The 15,557-nt window shown below is 39.5% G+C and overlaps 1 protein-coding gene across 11 annotated transcripts in view; it reads left to right on the top strand.

Annotated features, from left to right (window-relative positions):
* LDAH (lipid droplet associated hydrolase) overlaps positions 1 to 15,557 on the top strand; it is a 103,693-nt gene extending 88,136 nt beyond the window's left edge. For 9 of the 11 annotated variants that reach the window (XM_071742023.1, XM_071742027.1, XM_071742024.1 and 6 more), the window contains 2 exons: positions 1,219 to 1,301; positions 12,390 to 15,557. In XM_071742023.1, coding sequence (XP_071598124.1) covers positions 1,219 to 1,301; positions 12,390 to 12,581 — 275 coding nt within the window. In that variant the 3' untranslated portion in view covers positions 12,582 to 15,557. The remainder of the gene's footprint in view (positions 1 to 1,218; positions 1,302 to 12,389) is intronic. The other 2 variants (XM_071742031.1, XM_071742033.1) reach the window with 1 other exon arrangement.

The following is a 15,557-nucleotide window of genomic DNA, read 5'->3' as shown; positions in this document are numbered from 1 at the left end:
TGGTGGGAAAGAAGGAGAATGTTGCCCTTCATTCCCCCATACAGGTTAGGAATGTGTTTTTGATCCAACAGGCACATAAGGCTTCAGATAGCAAGGGCAGGAGAGACTTGGACATCTTATTAGCACATTAAGCTGACTGGGCAGGGAAAAAAAAAGGGTGAAAGAAGTGTTAATTATTTGGATAGAGCTATCTGCACATTTTTTCAGTACAGCACTGGTGTCAGATGTCACTGATGTCACTTACCCTTGTTAAAACTGGGTAAGTCTGAACACTCTTTGGAAGACTTCTCACTATCTGTGGACATAAGGCAACATTGGTCATGTAGCAACTCTCAGTCTGCAGCTGAATACTGGGGTTTGTTGTTGCAGCAGAACTGGTCAATCTCACAGGTCTGTGCTTGTTCAATGCCAAGTTTTGGACTGTGGACTGAAATTTCTTGCCAAGCTTCTGTAGGTTTTGTTTTAAGAGAAGCCAGGCTGGATGGGCACCGTGTGATCCTCCTGTGTCAAACCAAGCCACTTTGCAGAAGAGCTTAATTCTCACTGCTGTCTGACATGCATGGGACCTGCTACAACTCAGGATGTCTTAAAATTAGATGCCTTTTAATTAGGTGTCCAAATTTTAGACAATCATTTATATCTCTGAGACAGTATCTTGCAGACCAATTCACAATAAATTGCACTGAGCTATTTTTAGTACTTCACAATTCAGACAGGTGAGGCTTGGACATTTGGTGTCCAGTGCTGTCTGGGGGAAGTACCATCACCATTATGCAGGACTGCAACTTTCAGTGATACTTTTATTTTCCATTATTTTTATTATTTGTTATATTGGATATTAGAATTATTTCCATATTGAAATGTCAATAATTTAATATTCCATTGATAATAATCCCTTTTAGGATACATTTTGTATTTAAAAGCCTACTCATACACTCAACATAAATGTGTAGAGTTACAATCCAAAGGTATTTTTCCCTTTCCAGTAATTATCAAATTAATTAATGGGAAATTACTTAATCTAGACTACATTCCTTTTTAATGATTGAGCTCAGTGAGATAAATGCTGCCCTTTCTGTCAGTGGGATCCTTTTCAATGGGATTGTCAAGATGGTGGCTACTGTAATTGCCTTATCTTTTTGCAGGATTGGGTCAGTATTGTTTTTCCTAAAAGATTTACTTTGTACTTACATTATTGCATGTTTCTGTTTTCTGCAGCCAACATCTTGTATATGGCAAGCCAAGAAATGATGAAGGTTGTGGAGAGAGATAGTACAACCATAAAGCAGAATTTAAAGAAGGTAACTTTAATCCTCAGAATTTTCATGGGGAGCCCACATGCATGAGGAAATGGATCATTCAGTTGTATTTGTGCAAAACCAGACTTTCAGCAGGCTTGATTCTAGTTTTGTGTTGGTGTCATTCCATCAATTTTGAAGAAGCCATTGCAGGGGTCCCTGATAGTTAAGATGTCACTGTTCCACACCTTTGCAGATGCAGTGTTCAGCATTACCACATCTGGAATGTTTTCCTTGGTGAGGGAGAAGCAATATGTTCTGGCTGAGCCTGAGAGAGAGCTGCCAAGAAGCCAGTGGTTTCCTGGGTTCTGCTCAGACAGGCAGGTGGGCAGCCAGGACATGAGTTCAGGCTGATCAACCAAATCCTCTGACTTTACTGCTGGGCAGGTCAAGCAGAACACATGCCCTCTGTGTTGGTGGTGTCAGTTAATACCAGGGGATTCTACAGGCTTGATTTTTCCATGGCATCAAAATATAATAGTGAAATTATTTGGCACCACAGTTTCAGCTATTTGATTGTAGTGTAAGAGAACATAGAAAGATGCATTCCTCAGAGACTGGAGCAACTGCTATACAAGTAAATTAAGTCATTTTGGGGACCCTTCTCCTGCACTGAACTTATTTTCTGCAAGGAATTATTGTTGTAAGGGATCCTGGAACAGTTTGGGTCTGAACCAATGGCATTCTCCCACTCAATTCACAGGCAGAGTTCCAAGAGTTGGCACAGTCCAGGAGCTATTCCTAATGGGAGTTTTGATGTGGTCACCCTGTTTTGGAGGCTGAGAGATTTTAATAGTGGTCATGGTCAGGCAATTGCAGCTGGCTTTTGTGCCAGAAAGCTGTCATATTTAATATGGCATTTAATATTTACTCTTGGTGTAACTTCTGTGTGAGTAGATGGTACAACATATTATTCTGTGTCCCCGTCCTTCCTTCCGTTTTTTGTGTCATCTGTGTCGTTTTGCTGGAAGTATCATTCCAGCACTTTGCACTGGTGCAGATTTTTCTTGGAGAATGAAATTTCTAGGACAGAGGTCCTAGATCTCGGCAAGATATTTTTATGCATCATAAATAGATACTATACAAAGTTCACTTCATAAATTAGTCTTTTTGCCTGGAAATTCATTTTTTTTTTTACCTATCCTTTTTGCCATCTCTGCACTTTGAAAGGTATGTTCAGATGTTTCAATTCTAGGTTTTTTTAAAGGAGCTGAAACATGAATAAGGAACACAGCACTAGGGCTGCCCCTTTTGTCACATTTTTATTGCAGAGCATTCAGAGTTCTCCTTCATTGGAAGGGAGGGGGAATCTCAGTGAAAAATCTGAAGGGCTGATCTTGCAGATATTCTCCTTGTCTTAAATGACATTTTTCATGGGTTGATCCAAGGCACAAGGAGAAAGTTGATTTTACTGACCGGGTACCTGCAGAGTCCAGCTGTTTCCTGAGGGAGAGGGAGCCAGGAACCAGGAACCCTGCACAGGCAGAGCCCTCACCAAGCAGGGTTCAGTCCCACAGAACCTGAGCAGGGCAGGGAAACAGAGTCCATTGACTATCCCAGAAAAGGCAAAGCAATAGACCAGGTCCAGTGTCCCACCAGGGAATCCAATCAGGAGCAAAAGGAGACAGGGCCAGAGACAGGACTAGAGACAAGGATACAACATGTGTCCAAAGTCCATCCAAGAGGCACAGCCAAAGACATGACAGAAGGCAGCTGTTAGGTGGGATCCATCCTGGTGACAGGCTGGATGTCACCAATGTCAGTCCAGGGCCAGGGATGGAGACAGAGACTCCTATAAATGTATCTTGAGAGGCAGATAATAAGGGCAAAGGACAAGAGATAGAGACCCTGGGCCCATGGGCAAGGAGTGTGGGTCAGGATCCCCCAGCAAGGTGAGGATGCTTAGTGCCCTGAAATGGAGGATAAGACTGCAGGTTACCATGCTAGGGTACAAAAGTGAAGAGTTTGCAAGAGCAGGACTGGGGGTACCCTTGGAAATTTTAACCATAAACATGTGCTTGAAGTTCAGCATAAGAGCTTTGCTGAATGAGGACCATACCAGTGACAATCAGGTGCAGCTCCAGTGACTTCAGGTGGTCTGCCCATATCCTTCACAATACAGAAATCCTTATGTCTGGCACTGAAGGAAGGCCCATAGCCAACAGTAAGAGTTTGCAGGTGTCCCAGCCTGCTTCATCTGTGCTTTTGTTGACTCTGTCAATCTAAGCATGGCCTTGGCAGACTGGAGCTTTTTTAAACCTGTGTTAACTTTCTTTTATTGATTCTCATACTTCTAAAGTGGCAAACATACTCAAGAAAACAAAAAGCTGAAGCAGGTTTATAAGCAGTTGGCAAACTGAAGAAAAAGCAAGTCTAAAAATGGAGCTAAATGCTTCTCTTTTCTCATCTTGTAGTAATTTCTGGGAATGTAAGAATTAAGGAAAAATTTTGTAGTTGGCATTATGTGTAATTTAAAGTGTATTGACAATAAAAATGGGCTTAACGTATAAAGGTTGGAAGTTTATAAAAACAGGAAAAACAGTCCAAGTTGCTATAGAACTGGCAAGCTGTCACTTCAAAAAAATTTATACTGTTCAGTAGTCTCTGTGATCATATGCTAAAAGCCAATCTTAACACCTGACTTTGCCAGCTGCTGTGCAATAGAAAAGTTATTTCTGGATCTTATTTGCATTCTGTGATCTGAAGAAGAAAGAAGAGACACTAAATTATTCCAATCTTTCCATGGCCAGGTTTAACCATAATTATTACTACTTGGGGACAAGGAGAGAGTTTGTCTGCAGACCCCAGATTCTTAGTCTAGCAATGCTAATTGCTCAGATTTATGTTGAAAGAATGGGAGCTGGAATATTGTTTGGATAATTGTGGTATTTCACTATAATCTTCTAAATACAGAAGTTGCCCACATTAAATAGCAGAGGGACTGGATGAGGAGGTTGGAGACTTGTCTTCTAGCAAAGTAATAGATGATACAATGCTGGCTCCAAAGCTGGTCATCTGGATCAAGCAGTACAGAGTGTAGACTTCTTATTGCAATGACACAGAGAGGTGTGAGGAATCACAAAATCCAAACAAATAAGGTTGAGAAAGTTTATTGTAATTCTTGACAAAAGGAAGCAGATGAAATTCCATATTCTTAAAGGGTGGATCAGCATTGAGCATCATGGGGCTTCTACAAATAGAATAAAATTTTTAAAAGGAAAGGGAAAATGGTTATGTTGGGTATTAACTTGTGTGCCTGTGATGGGCAATGATACTTCCTTAGAGAGACTCTCTCAGGTCTGCATCATGCCACACACATGGCTTTATTTTGAGACCAAGCCTTACTGACTTTTTCTGTCAAGTAAATTTATAAACTTATTGTGATCAAGAAGGTATTGCATTAAAGGGTAAAACTAGGGTGCTTACAGGGGATTTTAAAAAAAAAAAAAATCACCCCACAGATTTTGTATTTATTTAGATATATTTGTTCTCTGCTCTATCTGTAATACACACTAGTCCTATTTTTAAGTACAGGATCTCCTCCAAAGTCCATCTAAATAAATAAAAGAGCTCCCACAAACTTCAGGAAGTCAAATCAGTTTGACAGCAAACTTCTTGAAGTGAGTAATAATTTCTTAAGACCATGAATCATCTCCTCCAACAACTGAAAATTGGGATTCTTTTGGTTGGCATGTTAGATGAAAAAAATTGTATATGATCCTTGAGTTTCATTTTGCCAGTGGTCTGGTGTAGCAGATTATGTAAGGAAAAAGACAGAACACATATGAAGGAGAGATACAAAGCTGAAAAAAAGTCTGTTGTCTGAAGAGAATAATTTTTAATGCAATGGGGGAAAGTATAAACTGGAATTTTAGGGACACATAAACCTATTCTCACTCAGACTGAGGAAGCCTGTGAGAGGCTTATAGCCATCCATCTATAGGTGGTTAGGTAGGGGAGAAATTCAGTTTTGAAAAAACTAAATTAATGAAGTGTGTGTGTATCACTTCCTGTTTATTTCAGTGGCATATATCAAATTTGAAATAATGCAAGTTTTTATCACACCAGTAGGGCTATGGAAAATGTGTTCTCCAAGAGTATTTACTAAATAGTCATGTGCAGAGACTTGGAGTAAATAATGCCAAAATTAAGTATTTCCTTTCCACATAAAGGGCTAGTTTTCACTTTTGAAAAAAATTGTCTTTGCTAGAGCAAATTTGTTAAACTGAGCAACCAAGAGCCATTTTTACCCCTGAAGGAGCTGTTTTGATGTTTCCCAATGTTTTTGTTTGAGTCTGTAGACATCCATAGGGGTTTAGTAATTATTCCCAGTGAGAGGACCATGATCTGAAGGTGAGTGGTAAGGAGAATTCTACAAATACTTTGCCTGCCCACAGCCTGAGTCAGTTGCTTGCCTGCATTTGTGAAAAACCTTCTGAATAGGTGCAAAGTGCTCTCTTGAGCCAAGAACACCTCTTTTTTTTTGCTGATCTCACATCCTGTGCTCCCTGGAGGTTCAGACTTAAAGCTAGGGAAGTTTCATATGTGCTTGTGGTGCCTGTGTCATTTAACCACAAGGCCAACCTTCTCTTTGAAGCATGCAGAATGCCTAATCCAAGGATCAGCAGTTTCCACTTTGGTGGAAAAGAATCTTAGTGAGCATTTAAGAAATTAAATATACCACAATATACTTATCTGTGATATTTCACTTTCTGTAGCTGAGCTCCTGTTGCCATTATTCAGGCTGTGTGGTGTTCTAATAAAGAAGTGATGACAGGAATTTCCAGGATATTGGGGATGGGTATAAGGTGTTCACTACACACAATGGGCAAAGACAGCAATATTTCCCCAGCCTTCTGAAGAATACTTAAGAAGTTACTACCCAATCCTTACTACCCCTTAACTGCTTCCTCTCTCTGCCACACAGCTCATCACAAGGCTGTGAACAAAATTGCTATTTACTGCCAGATGCTGATCCTGCTGAGATCTGACTGATTCACCTGAGACAAAGTCCCACTGAATGTACACAGTGTTAGGCTGATACTCAAGGGGGAAATACTGTTTGCTGTCAATATGATAGGAAGAATCTGGTCCAGCAATGTTATGTTTAATTAGTCGTGTCAAGTCAATTTGGTTTTATTTTGGTATTTATACAGACTTGACTTCTGAAGTACTCATGTTCCTAAATATACACCCTTTAAAGTCTTTAAAAGTAAGATAGTATCAATAAGTTAATTGCACTGGTTTTTTGATAAATCCTGTTCATCCTTTTTAAAACCACATTTTACATTTCACTGTCTGTGAGAAAGTGGAAATAGAAATGGCCTCGCTTGATCTCTTGGGTCTGTGTGAGAGCAGCTGGTACCACTGCTAACAAACTGCAGCAAAGTTAAAGAGAAGCCCTTTCCCCTTCTCTGATTTACTGGAGTTCCAGTTAACAATGAGAAAGCCATGAAAACTGGGAGCCTGCATCCAGTCCGTTTGGTGGAGCACTGTACTTGATACTGAAGAGAGGAGTAACACATCTTCCATCATGTGCACAGTAGCCACTCCACCTGGGTTTTGCATCATAATTTCTCTGAAAGAGTTTAACACAAGTGTCCATGTTTCCTCTGTTAATTAAAATCACCACAAAAAAAAAAAAAAAAAAAAGTTGAACTACCCGGTGCACCTTTACCACAGCCCCTACAGGTCAGTATTTTAAAATTGTATGGTGTACTCAGAATTGTCAGCTGCCTCTTCTCAAAACCATCCAGCAGGAATAGTTTGGTTTTACGCTGCCCTTGGAAACTTGAGAAGTAGAGGTTTTGGTAAAACAAGCAGAGAAACAAGTTCCAATGACCTTGTCATCAAACTGCCTGATCTGAATGATGGCAGGGTCATGAGAGGAGACAGTGTATAGGAGAACCAGATTCAACAGCATTTAGGGCTTCCTAGGGCAATGCCAGCTCTTCAAATTCTTCCCAGAAACTGATTAGTTAAGCCAAAGTGCAACTGAAGCAAGTAAAAAAAAAAAAAAAGTGTGTCCCAAACCATCCTGTTCCCATGTGGTTTATACTATTCCTTTGGCAGGATAAGGTGGAGCCGCTTTCGTAATTCGTAATTTCGTAATTCCAGAGAAGCTACCAAGTCATATTCTATAAACCTTGATTGAAACTAAAATTAATTCTGGGCTAATGCCTTTTAAACTAGTTTTCATCCAAGAGCAAATGAAACTATTCACCATTCACTGTTGAGAGATGTCATCCTGAGGGAAACTGCTGTCTCAACCAGTGAATGCCTGTGGGAGTAATGCTGATAAAAGTTAATGTATCAGAGACAAGGATTTCAGCAAGGACACTGGTTCACTCTTGATGCCATTGCACGTGTGCTGCTAGTTTATGTCCACAGAGATCAGTCCTTTGCTCTTTGCCATCAGCTGGAGTGGTGCCTGCTCATGTAATAGGATCCTAAAGTTGTTATAACATGTACCAAATTCCAGGGAGATAGAGGAAACTCAGTATTTTTTAACTTTTTGCATTTGTTTTTCAGCGTTGACTTATGGCAGCTACAGAAGAGGCATTAAAGTAATTTCTCTCTAATTTATACATCTGTGAATTGTCATACATACTATAACAAGTGCCAGTGAATTCAACTGCAGGAAATCTTTATTATTTTCTTAGAAACTCTTTAAAATATAAACATCCTGTTGATACAAATCTCAGAGTCTTCTGATGTTTACTTAGCAGCTGCCATCACTGTGCAGTGTCTGAGTACATGTACCATACTACAGGGTACTAGGCTGACAGAGCTCTATTTGACTTTTGTTTTATTTTACAGAAGCTAAGGCTCAAAGTACTTCTGAGCAACTTAATGGTAAAACAGTTCATGAAAACATTGCCATCATTTTAAAACTATTTGAAACTTAGAAACTGCATAACTATTTCAAACATGGCATTGAAATGTCCAGCAGTGATAACCCACATCCCTTTTACCCTGTCCTCATCATCAGATCCTGAAAGAGGATGTGTTTCAGCCACTCAGCAAGCAGGGTGTTGCATCAGGAATCATACAGAGTCTTTGGCATGTCCAGTGGTAGCTGCCATTTCTCTTCTGAGTGAGAAATATTGGAAGTCTCAACATCCCATATTGCAAAAGAATAAAAACTAAACTGACCCTCGTGGCAGAAAAGTTCAAAAATGCAAACATGGAAAAGCTTAAGTCCAAAAGAAAAAGGGAAAGAATCTTCTATTTATTGTTTTGTAAATCTGTTTATTTTTAACTGGTCTCATTATCTGGGGGGCCTGACTCACTGTTTTTGAATGCTTAGGTTGGCAGCAGTTTTCCATTGCTGGTGCAGTGGCTTTGCTGACTCAGGGATTCTTTACAGCTACTCACAGTCCACAGGAAAATATATACTTTACAGAGCCATACAGATCATATAGTGCATGCCAGGGTTTCCTCCCATGAATGAAGATCCCACGTGCCTCTGGTTACACATGATGATGCCTTCTTGCATGCTGCAATAGCAAAACTCCTCTGGTTAACATGAAAATTTAACATTTAAAAATTTAACATTTTAAAATTTAACATTTGCATTCTAGAAAAGTTTGCTTAAATATGCCTAAGATTATTCTATCTTAATATATTAGGAAAAGTGGTAGCATTTTAGCATCTGTGTGCTTTGTGGCTGTGTGTGGCATATACAAAGAGCACAGACTCTAGCAGACTCTACCCAGGCTCTGCAATAGCCAGCTGTGAGAATGCATTCCCAAATGTTTCAGAGTTAGGGATCACTGATCTTAAATCAGATGCCTTTAATGTATGCATTAAGTGGTGGTCTTTCATGAAAACATCACATTTCCTTTTTCCTCTTTCATAAACCAAAAGAGGTATGCAATGAAAGAGACAGCAGGATGCAGAAGTCCTGCCTCATTTGGAGTGGTAAAATGCCTCTCAAAAGAAACAAGAAACCAGCATTTTTACAATGAACACAGGTTCATGGTAAAGCCACTTAAACTTCACAACCAAGACTGGACTGTTGGTGAAATCATTGATATTTCTCACAGATGGTCACAGTTCATCCTGACTTTTCTGAATATCTCATTTAAGACCTTGAAATCTGTTCTAGAGTCAGACAGACATACAGACAGACAGTGTTTCAGGGCATCCACAAATGAAGTCCAAGAGTGGTACCCTTTGAGCACAGTCAACACTGTACTACACACAGTGGAAAACCAGCTCTAGGTATTCCAGACTGCACTGCATACTTTGAACTAATGAATATAGTTTGACATTAATTTCTGTGCTCCCCAACTGCAAAATGGAGATTAATCTGGCCACTAAGGTGTTGCAAAACTAAATTAATAAATGTGAGCATGTAAATCAGTAGTGATGTGTGCCAGAGGAATGCATATAAGAAAATAAATTCTGTCTGTAAGCCATGAAATATGTAGTAAATAAATCCTCAGACCACACAGAGAACTTAAAGCAAAACGCTCTAAAAAGTACTATCAAATAGCAGTTCATCAGCTGAAAGTCATCCTGTCAGGGGACTGAATGAGTCAAGGATCTTTTGGATCATGCAATGAAAGATTAAACTGCACTTCAAGTGTACCAGGGGCAAGCTAAGAATGCAGGTAAATACTTTGTTTAGGCATTTCCAAGTCTGTGGGTTCTTAAGTTTACAACCCCACCTGGAGAGAAGCCCGTTCTGCAGTTCATGAAGATTAAGCCAAGTGTTTTATCCACCTTTATAAGTGTAATGGACTTGTCATCTTTTTTCTAAATTATCATGTGATGAGACTCTAGGACTAACCTATCAAAATGCCTAATTTCAAGGACTACTCTGTTAAACTGGAGTTGCTTCAGTTCTTAATTTCTCGGTTTCATAATCTTTATTTTTGTATCTGTTGGTAACAGAGCCCAGGGTTAACCATGATTCATTCAGATGCTTGGCTTTCACAGGGCCTGAATGCAGCTGGCCATTTCATTTTAAATTGGCTTTTTTGAGGAATTTTTGCTACTGTGACATCCTGTGATTTATGAATCAAAGACAAGATCAAAAGAAGTTTTGTGCTATATAGTTTTCTTTACTTTTTTTCCAGCAATTAGTGAGTGACAAAGGAAACCAATAATGTTTGTTAGGACAGGATGGTTTAAGTTCTATGTTTTATGTATACACAGAAGTACTACTTGGGTTGGTGTCTCTGCAGCTGAGACTTTGGATACAGCCAATAATGTTGAAAATTTGGGTACACTTCAACAAGAGAAAAACGAGTTAGACAAAAACTTGTGATATTTTGTGAAATGCAATCTGGGCTCTGAGCCCACCTCTTCCCCAGTGGGTGCATTTATTTATATTCCACATGGCTACAGAAATAATTGAATTGAAGATTTTTGTGATGAAAGGCAAACTTCTTGTCCTCTAATTTATGTCAGCATTGCTCAATTATTCACTCAAGTACAGAAATGAAACATGAAACAAATAAGAGTTATGGAATTGGGTCAAGCTGTATGTGTGATATGTGGGCAATCAACATCCTTTTGGTACATGCATTTAAACATTTTAGTATAAAGCATCTTCTTTAGTATAAAAGCATCTTTTAGTATAAAGATCTTTAGTGTAAAGCATCTTGTTCCTGTATAGTTTTAAATCCATAGGTTTTTACTTTTGTCCAGACCACCATTATCCCTTCAAATCCTTAATAGAAATCAAAAAACATAACTGTAGTGTGCAAAGTTGAGATGAAAATGAGGGGAAATGATGACTTGGGAAAGTGTGTTTCTAACAGTGAGAAAAGACACTTCATTGAATATTATATTTGCCTGTAAATTGTTACTTTTGTGTTTATGTGGGCCATATAGCATGTTTTTCAGGTCTGTCATTGAACAAGGTAATTAGGACAACATCAAAACAAAATGTACTTTGGTAGAATTTTAGATCTATATTACAACCCAAAAGAAAACAGCTCGGTGATTTTGGGATTTCTCTGTGCTCTACCAGGTTAAAAAGATAAGAGAAAGAGTTGGGATTGGTTCAGCCTGGAGGAGAGAAGGTTCCATAGAGACCTTTTTGCAGCCTTCCAGTACTTAAAGGATGCCCATAAAAATGATGGGGACAAACCTTTTAGTAGGGTCTTTTTTGATAGAATAGGGGGTGGTGGTTTTAAAATAAGAGATGGTGGATTCACACTAGATATAAGGAGGAACCTTTTTATTTTGAGAGTGGTGAAACAATGGCAGAGGTTGCCCAGAGTGGTGGTAGAAGCTCCATCCCTGGCAGTATTCAAGGTCAAGTTGAATGAGGCTCCAAGCAACCTGATCTCGTTGAAAATGTCCCTACTTATTGCAGGTGGGGTGGACTGGATGACCTTGAAAGGTCTTTTCAACTCAAACCATTCTATGATTCTAAGATTCCATGATTATAAAACTATACAAGCAAAAAACAATTTACTTCTGAGAATGATTGTAATCACTGTAATTCTGGCATGGCTGGGTGGATCACCTCTTTTTTACATCTAACACTTGAGACTAAGAAAAATAGGTGCTCCTCCACCTAAAGCTCCAATCAGCAAGTGGTTTGAGATCACACCTCACAGATGTAAGACTGAGCTATTCACAAATGCAGAGTTAACCTCCTACTTTCTTTTAGTTTATGTCCAGAAGAAAGTTGTCCAGAAATGGTTTTCCCCTTCAGTAGGGCACAGCAATCAGTTTTGCTGTTTGACTCAATAGCTGGAAAGCTATCCTACAAGCCAGCTAATAGCTGGGGAAGGCACAGCAGCTTGCCTGGCTAAGGGTAAACTAAATGCTTTGATCCATAATAACAAATTTCTTAGGACAGGGAGACTTTGATCTGCAGCTTTCTGTTTTGGTATTAATCTTGTATTGTGTCCCCCCAGTTTCACAGATGAGGAAACTGAGTCACAGAGCATGTAATTGGCTTCATAATTGCAGGCCTGGAAACAACCAAGAACTGCCACTTTGCTATTCCTCACAAGGAGACCGTGGTCCATAAAGCTTATTTCCAAAGAATTCACTGCTCTTTGTATGTTGGTTGCTTCATCAGTAACATTTTAAATTACTGATTTGATATATTTTGATTTCTAGCTGATTTTTTATTATGGAACTGGAGACAGCTGGTGTCCACAGAACTACTATGATGACATCAAAATGGATTTTCCAGATGGGGACATTCGACTCTGTGAGAAAGGGCTCCGCCACGCCTTCGTGCTGGATGCCAGCAAGGAGATGGCTGCCATGATCACAGACTGGTTACAGGATGATCTGACCAAATTATAAACACAGATTCAGTGATTAACAAGGAAACGATGTAATTATTTTGTGAACATGTAATTTTTTGTGAAAGAGTCTGTCCTATTTTTTTCTGTTTATTATAGATTATGGCTTGTTTTCTATTAATATGTTGTAGAGAAAGTTCAAGAGAGACTGGCTGGTCCAAAGTATAGTTTTATTGATTCAGTGGTGATGTACCTTCATCCTGTGTCTTCAGGGTTCTGCAGAACTTGGCAAGGGCTGGAATATTTGTTGTCTGGTAGCATTTTAGACAACACTGATACTAGGTTCACTGGCTGCAAGTATACCTGAGTTACTACCACCTCACCCACCAACTGGAGAGCTGCTGAGGGTGGGTTTGGGGCAGACCAGCTGGTCTGCTTTATAAAGAAATACCATGCTATTCCATTAGAATAAAAATCCCCCTCTGGATGGATCCTGGCATGCTGCAAAAGACCTCGCCTTCTCCAAAGCCCCAAGACAACCCTAACTTTTTTTCCTCCAGGCTCAGTGGGGTTGGTGGTCAGTCAGAGGTTAGGCTGAGTTCAGGATGAGTACAAGGGAGATTTGTAGATGTCATGTGCAGTTTCTCCAAGATTCGGAAGGGGTTTAGGGCCCTGCCAGGACTCCACAGGGTATTAAAAATACTATAAGGTAGCTGTGGCTGCTCAGCAAGGCAATACCTATGAAGCTTTTGTCTGGAACATGGCTCAAGTGTTTCATTGATTGCAGAGAAGGTAAAGGATGGTGGTCAAAAAGTGCCAGTATTAAAAGATGAAAAAGGATTGCAGACTCCATATCTGACTACATACAGGTGAGCTTGCTTTCCTAATGAGGTCCCTGAGAACAGTGCTTACTCAGCAAGTTTTAAAAAATTAAGCCAGTTTTGGTGCATGCCTAAATTCCAGTTCTTTGCTTTAAGGACTGAAGTATGACATTTCCTGCCAAGCCACAAACTAGGTAAGTCCACTAGGAAAAAGTGGTTGTTATTCTGCCATTGTTGCATGCATGGAATTGTGTCAAATGTAACACTGACAGCCAGGTTTTTGCTATAGCTCATAGCTGACAAGTGCACTGTTCCTCACATTTGTTCATCCCTCACCCAGAGCAAAAAAGTAGAATAAAGCATCCTAACAGTTGTGATAACAGAATAAGTTACAGGCAATAGCTAGAAATGAAAATAATGTAAAGGGAAGAGAGCCAAGGGGTAATCATGAAAAGCTTTCTAGCCATGAACCTGTGAAATAGTCTCCCTGTGGAGTTCATAGAGACATTTATAAATAAAACACTACAGAATATAGTCAAGGGAAGTCCTGCCCTTGCAAACCAACTAATTTAGCTGATGCATTTGGTATCTCACTTACATGATTTATTAACAATTTTAGTGTGGTATTGGTGAGAATGGTACCAGAGAACATTCTCCATGGTGCAGAAAGAGTGATTAATTCCTTAGTTTTCTTACACGATTATGTGCACACCTTCCACTTTTCTCTAAATCTCCCTTCAATCTTCCACTAATATTTGTAGTAGGATTCATTTTCTGGATGTTTTAGACTACTTCTCAAACCTGCAGGCAGACAGGGGATTTAAGTGACCTTCTTTGCATTGGAAACTGGTTTAGCTTTTGAGAGTAGCCAGTGGATTTTCAGATTATGCTGCTGTGTAATGCAACAGATCCTGATGTTTGTGACAGAAATGTTGAGACAACATTTGCAGCAACATGAGGAGAAACCAGGTATGGTCAAAGCAGAAAGGCTGTACCCATGCTATTGGCCCTTTGTTGGAGAGTTATGGGACTTCTGCAGGGCCATATTCAGTCAATATCCAAACAATTCTTGTGCTCACTTTGGGAATCCACAGTTCTGCATCCTGTGTGTGTTTAAACCACCCCCAGATGTTGGCAGGCATTCCAGTTGGGTGCCATGGCAGATGTTAAATGCATATATTGGCCTAGGTGCTCCCTAGGGCAGGTTAGGTGGGGGTGGGGTGTCACATATGTGGACATATATATATGAACACACACACACATATATACACACACACATATATATATGTTTGCGTGTTAGCAAGTCAGTTCACTTGTTTGTTTTGGTTTACACGTTGATCTCTTGGAACAAAACATTTACTCTTTGAAGTATGTGGAATCAGGAAAGGACACAGTCTGTAAAAGTTCAGCTGTTGTAGATCTCCTGAGGACAGAAAAAATCTTGCATTAACCAAAGATGACAAGCAGCTATTAAAGTCTGGAAACTGAAGCACCTATGAGAAGCAGTTGTTTACAGTGCATTATTCGTATACTTTGTATGAGGAATTAATTTAGCAATACTTGTACTTGACTTGTCTATGCCTTTTATACAAATGTTAGGCTGTTATAATTAATCCTACTGGCTGCATTAAGACCTAAACTGAGCTCAGAGCTGGTCAGTGATGACCAGATCTACTGCAGGATAATGCCTTATGATTTTCTTAAATGAATTTTCTCTTAAAATTATAAAAACCATAATGATTCAATTGCTCCCTTCCTCCTAGAAGCTGTCACCATAAGGCTAAGATCTGAAAATTTGCTACTTTTTTCATTGCAAAAGAGCAGGGGGCTGCTTTTCACAGCTGTATTTCCTAAGAGGAGCAGATCACACACAATGAGAATCCAGCTCCTCTTAAGCCCGTGGCATTCACCATGACCCCAGGCAAATAGTGTCCAAAGTGTTTATGGTCCAAATGTGCCAACTTGCCAAGAAAACACAGTGTGGTCTTGCCTATTTTAGACTGTTTTAGAATTCTTGTGAAAACTGTTGCAAATGAATTGACTGTATGCAGTAGCACCTACTCTCTGTCATTCACATTTGTGCTTAGTTCTCACCACACAAGTAATCCTGCCAGCTTCAATGACTTTGACTCATATTCAAGTGTTTTGCTAGATTGATACCTTTTATGAAAAAGTACACAGCTCTAATAACAAAAATAAAGACATTTATGGTAAAA

The sequence above is a fragment of the Heliangelus exortis genome, chromosome 3 (assembly GCF_036169615.1).
Source record: "Heliangelus exortis chromosome 3, bHelExo1.hap1, whole genome shotgun sequence".
NCBI lineage: Eukaryota > Metazoa > Chordata > Aves > Apodiformes > Trochilidae > Heliangelus > Heliangelus exortis.
Note: the sequence above shows the minus strand (reverse complement) of the source record. Positions and strands in the feature narration are given on the sequence as shown.